The sequence below is a fragment of the Anthonomus grandis genome, chromosome 12, assembly GCF_022605725.1.
Source record: "Anthonomus grandis grandis chromosome 12, icAntGran1.3, whole genome shotgun sequence".
NCBI lineage: Eukaryota > Metazoa > Arthropoda > Insecta > Coleoptera > Curculionidae > Anthonomus > Anthonomus grandis.
Window position 1 is genome coordinate 3,173,522 of NC_065557.1, and position 15,320 is coordinate 3,188,841.

General features: G+C 32.8%; 3 protein-coding genes and 1 long non-coding RNA gene across 4 annotated transcripts in view; 2 read left to right on the forward strand and 2 right to left on the reverse strand.

Annotated features, from left to right (window-relative positions):
- The first annotated feature begins 130 nt into the window (after positions 1-130).
- LOC126743161 (TM2 domain-containing protein CG10795) lies at positions 131-948 on the forward strand. Its single transcript, XM_050450138.1, has 3 exons — positions 131-456; positions 513-594; positions 648-948. Exons 1-3 carry the CDS (start codon positions 228-230, stop codon positions 922-924), a joined length of 588 nt encoding a protein of 195 aa, XP_050306095.1. The 5' UTR covers positions 131-227; the 3' UTR covers positions 925-948.
- LOC126743160 (iron-sulfur cluster co-chaperone protein HscB) lies at positions 934-1,927 on the reverse strand. The gene has a single exon (XM_050450137.1). It carries the CDS (start codon positions 1,855-1,857, stop codon positions 1,117-1,119), a length of 741 nt encoding a protein of 246 aa, XP_050306094.1. The 5' UTR covers positions 1,858-1,927; the 3' UTR covers positions 934-1,116.
- Positions 1,928-2,401: 474 nt separating this feature from the next.
- The window catches only part of LOC126743001 (NADPH oxidase 5), a 156,326-nt gene continuing 143,407 nt past the window's right edge, over positions 2,402-15,320 (reverse strand). Inside the window, exons 12-20 of the mRNA XM_050449908.1 lie at positions 10,665-10,983; positions 10,280-10,609; positions 9,466-9,604; positions 9,182-9,408; positions 5,241-5,377; positions 5,121-5,183; positions 4,772-4,981; positions 3,496-3,699; positions 2,402-2,727 (exon numbers count right to left, since the gene is read on the reverse strand). Coding sequence (XP_050305865.1) covers positions 2,530-2,727; positions 3,496-3,699; positions 4,772-4,981; positions 5,121-5,183; positions 5,241-5,377; positions 9,182-9,408; positions 9,466-9,604; positions 10,280-10,609; positions 10,665-10,983 — 1,827 coding nt within the window. The 3' untranslated portion in view covers positions 2,402-2,529. The remainder of the gene's footprint in view (positions 2,728-3,495; positions 3,700-4,771; positions 4,982-5,120; positions 5,184-5,240; positions 5,378-9,181; positions 9,409-9,465; positions 9,605-10,279; positions 10,610-10,664; positions 10,984-15,320) is intronic.
- Positions 3,118-4,067, forward strand: LOC126743002 (uncharacterized). The gene is made up of 3 exons (XR_007662754.1): positions 3,118-3,413; positions 3,511-3,749; positions 3,814-4,067. It is a non-coding gene; the product is annotated as an uncharacterized LOC126743002 (long non-coding RNA).

A 15,320-nucleotide genomic window follows, 5' to 3' on the forward strand; every position in this document is an offset into this window, starting at 1 on the left:
ACGAAACAAACAAATATTTGAAAATAGCGCGGGCTTGTTAGGTGGGTTGCCTATAAACATTACACTCACAATAAAACAAACCATCACTAATGTCAAGCAACTGTCACTGTCATTAGATCTGATTTATGTCAGCTGTCACTTTATTATTGTTATTGTTTTGAAATTTAATAAATATTCAACATTACATATTAAATGTCTCATTATGTACCTGTAGTTCTAGCCTCAATATGAAAACATTCCTCTTAACGCTTTTAATCTATTTTTTCCTAATTCCTTATATAAAAAGTGATGAGGAACTTGAATTGGGGCCCTCAAAGTCAGTCGATTGTAACACATTAAGTTTAGGTCAGTATTTATGTCCTGACCCCAGTTATTTCACCGATCCCAAAAGTGAACCGCTAATAGACCCTAAAACGCAAGAAATCTCTGGTTGCACCCCAGAAAATAAGGCGACAAGTAAGCGTTACAGCTATATTCCATAAAAACCAATAACTTAAGGATTTTAATTGCAGTCCGGTGCTTGGCTGTAGACGGATTAGTGTGTAAGGAAACACAAAACAGGACATTCACAAAAGAAGTGGATTGCAGATGGACGTAAGTACTTAAAATGCTCTTAATCAAATTATTTATTTGAAGTGGTTTTGCAGCAACGGTTATTCATTCGAGACGTCCCTACTGCTCTCAATATTCTTAGGTATGTTAGGCTTAGATCGGTTTTATTTAGGTTATCCCGCTATAGGACTAGCGAAATTTTGCACTTTCGGTTTCATGTTTTTGGGGCAACTCATTGACATAATTTTAATTGCTACACAAGTGGTAGGGCCTGCAGACGGATCTGCTTATGTAATACCTTACTATGGGGCCAGAGTACATGTGATTTATAGTGATAACACCACATATAAATTAAGACAAGATAATTGGTGAATAAAAGAGTTGTTTCTTTGATAAGTGTTTTTATTAATGTATCAGTTTAATCATTCAACAATCTTTTGTTTAGAGTAGCGTAATATACCTAATGCCTTCCTATCATCACATGTTTTAGCACACAATAGGGCCAGGGCATAGGTAACTCACAGTAATAATATCACATAAATTACAAGACAGTCATTTAATTCATTAATCCACTATGCCTAAATCTCTTAATTGGCTATTAATCCTATTACCTAAACTAGAATAATATTTCATTTTTATTACTAAATTCTTGGCTTTGTTCAAGTTGTTTTCTTTAAAGCACTCATCAATGCTTTTCGCAAGCATCTCCAGCTGATTTTTATTCTTTATATCTAATTTCCTCAGTTTATCAGCGTCAGTACAGTTCTCCAGTTCCTCATTAAGTTCCATCATTTCCATCAAAAATTCTGGGTCATCAACCTTTTGTTCTTCGTCGATTCCATCCCCGTGCAACTCTAATAAATGTTGAGCTCGCCTTAGTGGGGCCTGCAAGCTCTTATAAGCCTTATTAACTAAAGAAGAGTACGTTTCCGATATATGTTTCTCTTGTTCGCTTTTATTACTAAACTTATCGGGGTGCAAGCGGCCCTGTAACATCCTATATTTGCTCTGCAAAGACTTGACATCGATATCAAATTTTTCTTCCAAATTGAATATTTTAAAGTAGTTTTTGGTCTCGTGCGGGCTCTGGATCGTCTTGCACTCCTCACAAAACACCTCGCAAGGGTTTCTACGTTCCAGGCCGCATTTCCAACACAGTTTCGAGTCGAATTTTTGGGAGGCATAGAAGTTCTGATAAGGGATATGCTTTAAGGGACTTATCGGGCTATTTAAATGGTGGTAATGGTGTTTATGATCTGCGATAAAGAGCCTGAGTAGTTTGTGTGCCCCTTTTAGCACTGACATGGTCTCGAAGTTAAATTATTTGTTTATTATGAGGAAAATTGTAAATTAACCTTAAAAAAAAAATGTAAGGTTATGTTGTCAATGTCAAAAATTACTTGACAGGTGGTCAGTGTTGCCAAGGTTAATAAAAAAAAAAGAGCGTCATCTTACGGCATATCAGTAAAACAGAAACATTTGATATAGTTTCTCTAATTTCCTCAGGAGATGGCGCGAGTGATAACAAAATTTGGGTTTGTGTATTAAATAAAAAAACTATTCCTAGGCCTAAAAATTAATTTTTCTTAGAGGCATTGCATAAATTTATGTAAGTATAAAAAAGTGTGATGATATTCTTAATTTAAGACGGCGGGGTAAGTATAAATATTCAACTGCTAGTCTCTTTGACATCCGAGAGATTGGAAACTGTCATTAGCTAATTGACACGTAAACAAATATGGCGGACATGAAACTTCACAGAATCCTCCTTGCACTGAAGTGACAGTTGAAATTGGCAGTGTTGCCAACTGTGTAGAATGACCTTATAGGTGGGTAAAATTAAACGAAATTCACGTTGATTAAAAATATATTAATAATTACATAAATATGTACAAAAGTATAAGCCATTTTACACACACATAAGTACAATAAAATACAATTAGGGTATATTTACAAGTAAAAGTACTAAAATTTTCTTTAAAAACTCTCTTTCCTGAAAATAAATCCGTACTGGTCGCATTTCACCCGCAAAATGCGCCCCAATTGCGGCGGTCCGCAATAGAAAACCGTGACTTTCCCTTTTTTCTGGTCGGAAATTTGCTTGAAAACTTTATCCCAGTTCGGTCTGCCCGCGTTCGTTCTGGTTTTCAGGCCGGTAATTAAGTCACGCTTTTCCTAAAGAAGAAACAAATAATATAAGAGCCGATTTAGACTTCACTGTTGGCAACCAGGAAATTGGGCACAATTGGCAACACTGCTAAAGAACGCCGAAGAGCATTATATTGACAGTAGCGGCTAAAGTGTTCCAGTGTTGCCAGAGTTTTTTTTTTTTTTTGAGTGTCAGGTCATTTTTAATTGTTTTTGCTTTTTTGAGGTAAAATACTGTAGGAACAAGAGAGGAGTATATACATACATATATTTTATATACATATGAATAGAGCTTAAAAAGTGTTACTTTAGACAGTTCAGGTTCAGGTGGGTCGATCCACGTTGAAAAAAAAGTTTCACGTCAAACATGAATTATTCCGTGGACAATTGGCAACATTGGACATATACAAATTTTGACGTTTCGTTAAATATGAGTGATAATGGAAAAAAGACAACTTAATTTTCTAGTCCATGTGTCACAAATATTCAATTTTCTCACGAACTATTGGAGGTAGAAGAATGAAATTAACAGTAGGTTATTAAGAAAATATTGGTCTACAAACTTTGTTAAGGGTTCTACGTGATTGGAATAAAACTTTTGGAGCTGTTGACCTATATTAAGGCCGACTCCAAATAAATTAATTTTCAAGCCTAGACGTCCCAAAAATCGAAGTTTCTCAGGAACTACTGGACATAGATGAATAAAAATAACGGTATAGTATTAAGAAAACGTTCCTCGACTTACTGGTTCCTTCATTGAGAGCAAATACATTTGTCTATAAAAAAATGACATACCTTTTCGTGTAACAGGTCCAGAGCTAACTGAAGCCCGACTGCTTTCATATCGGTTTTCTGTAAAGCGCTGGTGATGTACATGTGCATCTCCAAGAATCTCTCCATGGCCCCGCCCAGTTCAGCTTGTTCAATTTCCAACTGGGAAAGCAGGTTCACGAACCACTCGAAGGACCGCTGGTTCCTGTTTATCCAGAAAAAATCCACCTGGACAAGAAATGTTAATAGAATTCGTCATTATGTTTTGGCTTTTAAGGGTATTCTTCAGAGTTCAAGCCATCCTTTATTTTGGTGTAAAAAAATTGTGCAATTTGTTTACAGAATCTTGAATATAGTGAGTCGTGGACCTTGTTTGACAAAATTGCCTCTAAATGAGGAAGTTTTTGAGGTACATGAACTGTTTTAGTATGAAATTGTTGGGAAAGTAAAGGACTTTCATTAAGGAAAAACCTTCTAAGGATATTCAGATTATTTTGGGAGAAAATTGTCAAGAATCTTGAAGATTTGGTAAAAAAATTATTAAAAATAGTGTTATTACCGAAATTGCTGTAACTACCTAAATTGTAGACATAGAATCATGATTTTACTACCCAATTCATCCTCAAGAGCCCTATTATATAGATGTGAAAGAATTATGAAAATATTCTAATTACTTCTGAAGTTACACCCAAAAACGTTCACTAATGAATAAAAATCTCGATGTGGAAATACAGGTTTTAAAACCTCAAAATCGGTGACTCTTGGACCTTGCTTGACAAAATTGCCTCCAACTGAGGAAGTTTTTGAGGTACAAGAACCGTTCTAGTATTAAATTATTGGGAAATAAAAGAGCTTTCTTTGAGTATAAAGCTTTTAAGGATATTCGAAGTATTTCTGGAAAAAAATGTTAAGAATCTTATTAATTTGGTAAGAAAATTTTTGAAAAAAGTCTTACTACCCAAATTGCTGTAACTACCTAATTTACTGAGGCAGAATAATTATTTTACCCTTAAATCAATCCTCAGGAAACATATTATCTGAATGTGAAAGAAGTATGGTAATATTTTAATTATTTCCTAAGTTACACCTAAAAATGTCCATTAACAAATAAAATAATTATATAATTAATGTCATTAAAAAAGTAAAACATTCCTGAACTATTCAGACAACATTCCCTCAAGCCTTTTAAGATTAAAACATTGCTGTTATATGCCCTGAACGATATGTGCTTAGACTAGCTAGCTGCGTAGCTAGTTTAATCCTAAGGACATATATTACGTCACAAGTTCCACCTACTTACTTTTCTTAAGTTCATAACGGTGGCTGGTATGTCACAGGCCCATGAAAACTTGCATTTAGGACAAGTGTGTCTCGCCTTCCAATACCTGTGCATAATCGACTGTAGAATGGAAGCGAATGGGGTGACTCCGATTCCGGTTGCTATAAGAACCGCGTGTTGTGCTCTAAAAATGTGGCTCGAGGGGGCTCCGTAGGGACCATCAAGGAAAATCTATATGTATGAGAAAAAAAGGTCAATTCTTCATAACCATTTTTTTAAAATTTTATTGCCATAAGCACACCGAAATCGTAGTGAGAGAAAGAGAAGAAGAGACGGGTTAGAAAGGGTTACAAAATCACACAAAGTGTACCTCGGTACCGGCCTGGTCCAAAAACTTAATTTTTAAATCTCCGTTCTTCAAACTATCTTCTGTCTAAATATATATTTAAATAAATATGAATAAATAAAATAAAATTTATTTATTTATTACCTCCAAAGGTTTTCCTACGGGGTAGTTGATGTGTTTCAGCTTTGGATCGGCGGCGGTCATGTCGTGCAGTTGGAAAACTTGTCCCTCCTCCACCCTACGTTCCGGACTGTAGTAACTGAACTCACTATCAGGCTTCCCTAAGTAAAAAGGAAATTATGGCAGAATGACGTTTCTATGCTTTAATTCATCCTCAGGGATTCCTTAATATAAACGTAAAAAAATCATGAAAAAGTGTCGATTGGTTCCAAAGTTATGCCCAAAAATGTCTGGTATAAAAATCCTGATTTAAGAGGTTTTTGAACCTTGGACGAGAAAACTGCCTCTAACTTAGACATTTTTGATGCTACAAGAATCGTTTTGGTACTAAATTATTGAGCAAGAAACGCTCTTTCTTTGCTTAAAAACATTTTAAAAATTCTGGTTTAATTTCATGAAAAGATTCTCAAGAATAGAGGAGTTTAGCAAAAAAATAAGCTTCAAGCAAAATGGTCTTAACTAAGCAAATCCTCAACCCATAATCACGTTTTTACCCTCTAATTAATCATCAGGACTTTCTTAATATAAATGTAAAAGAATTATAAAAGTATTGCAAGTGGTTCAGAAGTTATGCCTAAAAATGTCTGACAGTTAAAAAAATCTTGATATTGTAATATGCATTATTTGAAAAATTTGAGGAGCTTTGGTACCTTGGTTGACAAAATTGCCGCTAAGTCAGAAACTTTTTGAGGTACAAGAATCGTTCTAGTATGAAATTATTCGTAAAAGATGTAGTTTCTTTGTAAAAAATCTTTATAAATATATTCGGTTTATTTCGTAAAAATATCCTCAAGAATAGTGAAGATTTGTTAAAAAAATTAGCAAAAAAATAAGCCTTAACTAAAATGGGTTTTACTATCAAAATCCTTAAAATAAAGGGCTGGTTTTATCCTCTAATTCATCTTCAGGGATTTCTTAATACAAATGTAAAAGAATTATGAAAATATCTTAAGTGGTTTCCAAGTTATGCTAAAAAATGTCTGGTAATTCATAAAAATGTTGAGGTAGCATTATGCAAATTCGGGGGACTTTAGGATCTTGATTGACAAAATTACCTCTAACTCAGAAAGTTTTTGAGGTATAAGAATCGTTTTGGTATTAAATTATTTGGAAAGAAATGGCCTTTCTTTATTTCAAACCTTTTAAGAATATTCGTTTTATTTCATGAAAATATTTTCAAGAATCGTGAAGGTTTAATAAGAAAAATATGACCTTACCAAAACAGCCCTAAATTGCAAAATCTTTAACTTAAAGGGACGTTTCTACTCTCTAACTCATCTTCGGGAATTTCTTAATACAGAAGTAAAAGAATTACGAAAATATTTCAAGTGGTTGCAAAGTTATGCCCAAAAATGTCTGGTAATTCATAAAAATCGTGACATGAGGTTCGAAAGTGCAAATTTGAGGGGCATTGTAACCTTGGATGACAAAAGTGCCTCTAACTCAGAAAGTTTTTGAGGTACAAGAATTGTTCTAGTATAAAATCATTGGGCAAAAAAGTGCACTTTCTTTAAATCAAATTCTTATTTTTTCATAAAAGTAACTTCAAGAATCGTGAAGGTTTGTTAAAAAAATTAGCAAAAAAATATGTCTTAACCAAAATGGACCTAGTTACCAAAATCTTTATGCTAGAAAGACGTTTCTCCCCTCTAATTCATCCTTAGGAATTACTTAATAGAAGTGTAAAAGAATTATGAAAATATTTCAAGTGGTTGCAAAGTTATGCCTAAAAATGTCTGGTAATTCATAAAATCAAGATATTGCAATATAGGTTTTGAAAGTGCAAATTTGAAGGGCTTTGGAACCTTGGATGACAAAAGTGCCTCTAACTCAGAAAGTTTTTGAGGTACAAGAATTGTTCTAGTATGAAACGATTGGGCAAAAAATGCACTTTCTGTAGATCAAATTCTTTTTAAAATATTATTATTTTTTCATAAAAGTAGCTGCAAGAATCGTGAAGGTTTGTTAAAAAAATTAGCAAAAAAATATGTTCCAACCAAAATGAATCTAGTAACCAAAATCCTTATGCCAGAAAGATGTTTCTACCCTCTAATTCATCCTCAGGAATTACTTAATATAAGCGTAAAAGAATTATGAAAATATTTCAAGTGGTTGCAAAGTTATGCCCAAAAATGTCTGGTGATTCATAAAAATCGTGATATTGCAATATGAGGTTAGAAAGTGCAAATTTGAGGGGCTTTGGAACCTTGGATGACAAAAGTGCTTCTAACTTAGCAAGTTTTTGAGGTACAAGAATTGTTCTAGTATCAAATCATTGGGAAAAAAGTGCACTTTTCTTGAATCAAATTTTTTTAAAAATATTCGTATTTTTTCATAAAAGTAGCTTCAAGAGTCGTGAAGGTTTGTTAAAAGCATTTGCAAAAAAATATGTCTTAACCAAAATGGACCTAGTTACCAAAATCTTTACGCTATAAAGACGTTTCTACTCTCTAATTCATTCTCAGGAATTACTTAATATAAGCGTAAAAAAATTATGAAAATATTTCAAGTGATTGCAAAGTTATGCCTAAAAATGTCTGGTGATTCATAAAAATCGTGATATTGCAATATAAGGTTAGAAAGTGCAAATTTGAGGGGCTTTGGAACCTTGGATGACAAAAGTGCTTCTAACTTAGCAAGTTTTTGAGGTACAAGAATTGATCTAGTATCAAATCATTGGGAAAAAAGTGCACTTTTCTTGAATCAATTTTTTTTTTAATATTCGTATTTTTTCATAAAAGTAGCTTCAAGAGTCGTGAAGGTTTGTTAAAAGCATTTGCAAAAAATATGTCTTAACCAAAATGGGTCTAGTTACCAAAATCTTTATGCTATAAAAACGTTTCGACCCTCTAATTAATCCTCAGGAATTACTTAATTTAAGCGTAAAAGAATTATGAAAATATTTCAAGTGGTTGTAAAGTTATGCCCAAAAATGTCTGGTAATGCATAAAAATCGTGATATTGCAATATAAGGTTAGAAAGTGCAAATTTGAGGGGCTTTGGAACCTTGGATGACAAAAGTGCTTCTAACTTAGCAAGTTTTTGAGGTACAAGAATTGATCTAGTATCAAATCATTGGGAAAAAAGTGCACTTTTCTTGAATCAATTTTTTTTTTAATATTCGTATTTTTTCATAAAAGTAGCTTCAAGAGTCGTGAAGGTTTGTTAAAAGCATTTGCAAAAAATATGTCTTAACCAAAATGGGTCTAGTTACCAAAATCTTTATGCTATAAAAACGTTTCGACCCTCTAATTAATCCTCAGGAATTACTTAATTTAAGCGTAAAAGAATTATGAAAATATTTCAAGTGGTTGTAAAGTTATGCCCAAAAATGTCTGGTAATGCATAAAAATCGTGATATTGCAATATGGCTTCGCAAGTACAAATTCGGGGGGCTTTGGAACCCTGGATGACAAAAGTGCCTCTAACTCAAAAAGTTTTTGAGGTATAAGAATTGTTCTAGTATGAAATTATTGGGAAAAAAATACACTTTCTTTGAATCAAATTTTTTTAAAAATATTCGTATTTTTTCATAAAAGTAGCTTCAAGAGTCGTGAGGTTTGTTAAAAAAATTAGCAAAAAAATATGTCTTAACCAAAATAGACCTAGTTACCAAAATCTTTATGCTATAAAGACGTTTCTCCCCTCTAATTCATCCTCAGGAATTACTTAATATAGGCGTAAAAGAATTATGAAAATATTTCAAGTGGTTGCAAAGTTATGCCCAAAAATGTCTGGTGATTCATAAAAATCGTGATATTGCAATATAAGGTTAGAAAGTGCAAATTTGAGGGGCTTTGGAACCTTGGATGACAAAAGTGCTTCTAACTTAGCAAGTTTTTGAGGTACAAGAATTGTTTTAGTATGAAATTATTGGTCAAGAAATACATTTTCTGTGTACTTACCAACTGTAGAAGCGAACGAACGACTAGAGTCCCTTTGGTCGCAATTCTCCAAACTGGGAGTCTTAAAAGCGATAATGGTGGGTTTGTTCCGCATATACCGGAAACTCTGAGCCAAACTCTTATTTTGTGGACTAAAGTAGGCCAAACCCAGGGACTTTTGTCGCGCCTTTCTCATCTGTCTCGGGTCGAAACTCTTCTCCGATTCGGAGCGCATGTACTCCCTTAAACTGAAAAAATAAACCCAGAGTTCACGATTTCATTCATTTGTTTAGTGCAAAACTTACGCGAGCATTCTTTCTCTTTTTTTCGCGTTGGTTTGTACGTCTGGGAGGGACAAGGATTTTTCTAATGGAGCCCTCTTGGAGAACACTAGACGTTGTAGACGGTGCTCGGGAGACATTCTTCTTCCTCTGTTCGGCATTTCTAATAGTCAGAAAATTATTTAGCAAAAAAGCTACATTCAATAAAACATAAATGAAAAACAAAGTAAAAGTAAAAGTTGATGACTAAAACCGATGCACTAGAAGTGAAGCTATTGGATTTTTTAGTCCAAGGGTGCCTGTAGGAAACAAACGACTTTGTCTCTTATTGACAAATAAATATCTTAGATTCTCGTAATCAATATTAAAAAATTATTGTTTTGTAGACTACTCTGAAGACTTTTTAAGTCTTTTTTGAAAAAATGATTAAAATCGATGCACTAAAAGTGAAGCTATTGGCATTTTTATTCCAGGAGTGCCTGTAAGAAGCAAATTACTTTCTCTCTTATTGACATATGAATATCTTAGATTGTCGTAGTCAATATTTAAAAATTATTGTTTTGTGGACTACTCTGAACCATAACTCTATCAGGACACTCCGGGTTCTCCATGGATGGTCCCGGTTCCAGAAATATCCTGTCAGAGGTAGACCATAAATTAAAACCAGACTTAACCTAAACATAATTTTCTTGCCCCATCTATTAAAAGAACAGTTAATTGATGTTGCCTTGCCTTATACGTGAAATTAAAAAAAAAAAACATTCAAATCAAAAATCAGATTTACAAGCATACATTTGCCTTAAGTGCAATACAAAAAAAACCCACTCAAAAGTCTTACCTGGAACACCACCTAAAGTCTCACCCTCACCGCCGCCCTCGTGATCCTCACTGGAAAACCCCACCAGTTGCACCCCGGGACCAGGACTTTTATTTCCCTCAGAGGTCTTATCGGTTCTCGAAAGGGTCCTGGTGATCGTCGCCTTAATTTGACTGAAAGCATTCGGGGTGCTGCTCGCCTCTGAATCATTACCGCTCGGTTTTGGTGTGGATCCGCAAGACTGCACGGCAGACACCTCACCGCTATGAAGTTTCTCCTGTTCTTTTTCGAAGTATTCGTACAAACGGTTGGTCCATTGTCCCACTCCTCTTATATGCAACCACATGTAGTCTGGATAAATGTATAAGAACGTTTTAAAGCAGGAAAGTGTTAAAGATTCGATTACCTTCTTGCTCTGGACAGCTGCTTATGGTGAAGGGATGCCACTCGTATTTCGCTATAGCGGGAATATTGACGAAAACGTAATCGCCAGGATGGAAATCGAACTGTGCGGGGCGTTTTATCACCAAATGGGTCACTTTGGAGGGCAGCAGGAGGCCTGAGCTGATGTACGTTTTCCCTTTGTTGGACATGGTGTCGACTCTGGATATGCGCTCGATCAAGTAAGCGACGCCCGGAATGATGAACCATTTCCAGAAGTTGGGACCGTGGAGGAGCAGCAGGATCCAGAAGGGGACGTACATCAAGTGGGTCCAGTAAAACACCTTTAAATTGGAATTTAGGGTCGGATTCGTTTGAAAAATTCCGGGTCATGATTTAATTGAGGTTGTGGGAGGTTTAGGTCAACGCAGTTTAATGAATAAATGATTTTGGAGAGCAAATGGCCAGTATGATGTTTTGTTTTTTGAAAATTTAGCTAGGAATTAAAATTCTTTTCATATTTGCAGAATCAAAATTAAATACAGATTCAAAGAAAAAAAATTAATTTCGGATTCAGGTTGAGGGTTAAATTCGCCTTATGATGAAAAAATTTATACTCAAATTCAGAAAATCAATGAATTATGTAAAATTAATTTTCAAAAATTTTTATAAATAAATAGTTCACAATTAAATTGAAATTAACCTTAAAAATTGAGTAAAAATAGATCTAGGGGAAAATTTTAAATTTATAGAGAAATCAAGAATTTAAATTCAAAAATTCATATTTGTAATCAAATTAAAAAATGGAAGTTAAGCATTAAATTCACAAATCATATGAAAATTTTTAAATTCAGATTCCAATTTAAATTCAACAGAAATGAAACTTAGAAGGTTTAAATAAAAAATGTTAATATTCAAATTAAAATTGAAATTTAGAATGTCGGGTCAAAAATTTTGATTCAAAAATCTTTAAACAACCAAAAATGATGATATTTAAAAAAACGAGAAAAAATAAATAAAAATCTTACATTCAATACAAATAGAAGATTTAGACTTTTGGATTCAAATGTGTACTTCAAATTTGATTATTTAAAAAATTTAATGCATTTATTTATTAAGTTGATTAGTCTCTTAGGCAAAATTTCAGATTCAAATTCCAACGAGAACAAAATACTGAAATATTAATTATTAAAAAAATTAAATTCACAAGGAATTATGGCTTGAAATTGAGACAAAGAATTGAAGCATTCAGATTCAAAAAAAGCGGATTCAAAAAATTAAATATTTAAAATAATGAAAAACTCAAAAAAGTCATTCTTATAAATTCGGATATTCAAATTTCAAAAATTTAAATTTAGATCAAATTCAAATTCAATGCAAATGAAAAATTCGGTTTATATATTTGGAAACTGTCTACTGTTATTCCTGTTCCCAAAGTACAAAACACAAATTTGCATAATGAATTTAGACCAATTAACACGGTACCTGTCTATGAAAAGCTCCTTGAGAATTGTGTTAAGGAACAACTGGTTGAGTTTTGTGATAAAGGCAAAATAATTGTTCCTGGACAGTCGGGATTTCATGAGCATCATTCTTGTGAATCCGTTTAATATTTGTGATGATTTTCTCAAAGCTATCGACTGTGATAATCTTGTTTTAGCGGTATTTTTAGATTTTAAGAGAGCCTTCGAAACGATAGATAGACAAATTTTAATTACCAAACTACAGCAATTAGGAATTAGGGATAATGCTTTGAGTTGGTTTAAGTCGTATGTGTCCAACAGAGTGCAACGTGTAATTTTTAAAAATAGTATATCTCACTGTGTTTCTGTTAATTATGGTGTGCCTCAAGGAACTGTTTTAAGAGCATTGTTATTTCTACTGTACATTAATGATATGGTAAAAGTTTTTGAAAAGTGTATGGTGGTATTATTTGCAGATGATATAATGAGCAAATGCAAATCGACCTAAACAAAGAATTGAAAAGTTTATTTATCTGGCTTTGCACTAACAAATTGCGTTTAAATACAGCTAAATCGAAGTTTTGCATATTTGGCAAAAAGTCACGACTTAATTTAATAGACATGGATAGGGTGAGCATTACTGTAAATGGGGATAGCATTCTTTATAAGAGTGAAATTAAGTATTTGGGTACTATTCTAGATGCGAATTTAAACTTTTATGCACATGCAGACTACGTCATGCGAAAATTCTCCAAAAAAGTTGGATTTATCACCAGAGTGGAAAGAAACCTCTCCATGAGCACAAAGTTGCTTTTGTTTAATAGCATTGCACTTCCGCATTTGCAGTATTGCTCCACGTTGTTGTTTAATCTGCCACAATATAAAATACACCAGTTGAAAGTAATACAGAATAGAGCTATGAGACTGATTTTATAATGTGATCGATATACACCAATTAAATGTATGTTAAGTGTCCTAAATATGATGTCTGTGATTGAACGTATAAAGTTTAATGTCCATTTGTTTATATTTAAATTGAAACATCGTTTGTTACCCAGCTATATCTGTGATAAGTTAAAATCGTGTGAGGATGTACACACATACAATGTGAAGATGAACTTTTATTGGTTTATTATTTTTATTGTAGTTTATTTTCTTTGTAGACTTTAGTACTGCTTTATATTATAATTATAATTATTGTACTGTATGTAGCTGTTATGCTAAATAAACTTCTTTATTATTATTATTATTATTATTTAAATATAGAATCATATAAAAATAAAAAAAAGTCAATACATTTAAGTTTAAATTCAAACTAACATTTCTATCAAATTCCAAAGAAAAAAAAATTAATAAATCCAGATTCATAATAAAACCAAAATTTAATTTAAATAAAAAATTCAAATTTTTAATCATATAAAACTGAAGTTTAGGTTTAAATTCAGGTTAAGCGTCAAAATTTAAACATTCAGATTCAAATTTAAAAAAAAAAATCAATTATTTTAAATATTCAAAAAATTCAGATTGAAATTTACATTAATATAAATCAAAAATCAAATCAATGCTTTATTGTCAAGAAATTGTTACAATTTGTAGACAAAGCTGTAAAACAAAAAAGACAAAAAAATACAAACAAAACACAATTAAAGAAAAGAAAAACAAAACAAAATTTAAAAAAAAATAAATAAATACATAGAATAGAATAGAATATCTACAATATATACAGATTAATACAATTTAAAAATTGTAAGTAGTCAAAAATATTATTATAAAATATACAATTTAATGTATACAATGTTAAAAAAAAAATCATTAAAAAATCTCTCTATGTTATGGATGGATGTAATTTCCAATGGCAGATGATTGTGCATTTTTTTTGCATTATATAATATGGAACTTTTGACCAACTCTGAATGTGGGGTAGGCAGGTATCGATCATGTTCCGTGTTTCTAAGTGGATAACTATGGGAAGGCCTATCAGAGGCTGAACCGTGTTTGCGTATTAGACAAACAGACTCAAATATGAATAAAGATGGAATTTTTTGAAGAAATGGTGGCAATGACTTCTGTATTTAAGTCTCAGTGTATAACGTAAAGCTCTCTTTTGTAGTCTAAAAATACGGTCAAATTGAGTTGCACCACATGTACCCCAGAATGGAGGGGCGTATCGAAGGTGCGATTCAAAAAGGGCAAAATAAACTGTTCTGGAAGTAGACAGGCTAAGCTCCTTAGAAATTGATCTTAACGCAAAACAAGCGGAACTTAATTTTCTTGATAAAGAGTCAATATGTGTGTCCCATTTTAACGAGTTGTCAACAGTTAGCCCTAAAAACTTTACAGAATCAACTTTCATAGCAAGGTATTTTTATAGGACAACATTTTAGTTTTGGAAATGTTGAGACAAAGGAGATTAGAGTCGCACCATGATTTGATAGTAGTCAAATCACTTGATACGGTTCTATAAAGTGTAGAAATATCCGGATTACTCCAGGTAAAACTAGTATCATCAGCAAATAAACAGACTTTATCGTTAATATTTAGATTAGCAATGTCATTGATGAAGATAAGAAACAAAATAGGGCCAAGTACGGAACCTTGAGGCACTCCACTTTGCATTGGCTTGCAAGAAGACATAGTCGAATCAATTCTCACAGCATGACTTCTGTTATTGAGATACGACTTAAACCATTCAAAAGGCGCTCCTCTGAATATCAACTTTTTTAATAAGATGTCATGATTAACACAATCAAAGGCTTTAGAAAAATCACAGAAAATTGTTGCTGTAGGGTGTTGGTTGTTTAAGCTAGAGTATACATTATTAAAAAGAGCAAACATAGCATCATTTGTGCATTTGTTATTTAAAAATCCAAATTCATGGGAAGTAAGTATTTTATATTTTAGCAAAAATGATAGAAGTCTTTTTTTAATCAATCTTTCAATAATTTTTCAAAGTGTGGGAAGAAGAGCGATAGGGCGATAGTTGGAAGACTGATCTTTGTCTCCTCCTTTATGTAAGTAGTGGAATTATTATCGCCATCTTAAGGCAGTTAGGAAAAACACCTTTTTGAGAAGACTGATTAATTAGAGTAATAAGATGACATAATGTACATTCGGGCAGATTTGAAAACATTTTGAGAGTAAGTCCATCAATTCCAGAAGAGCCTTTGTTTTTGATTTCCCTAATTGAACTGCAAAGCTCTGGTAACACTACGGGCGTA

Excerpts from the sequence above, each read along its gene's own strand:
- LOC126743161 (XM_050450138.1), top strand. The coding sequence starts at position 228 with ATGAAAACATTCCTCTTAACGCTTTTAATCTATTTTTTCCTAATTCCT. Across the intron at positions 457-512 it reads CCCAGAAAATAAGGCGACAA|TCCGGTGCTTGGCTGTAGAC; the intron begins GTAAGCGTTACA and ends TTTTAATTGCAG. Across the intron at positions 595-647 it reads GAAGTGGATTGCAGATGGAC|CAACGGTTATTCATTCGAGA; the intron begins GTAAGTACTTAA and ends GTGGTTTTGCAG.
- LOC126743160 (XM_050450137.1), bottom strand. The coding sequence starts at position 1,857 with ATGTCAGTGCTAAAAGGGGCACACAAACTACTCAGGCTCTTTATCGCA.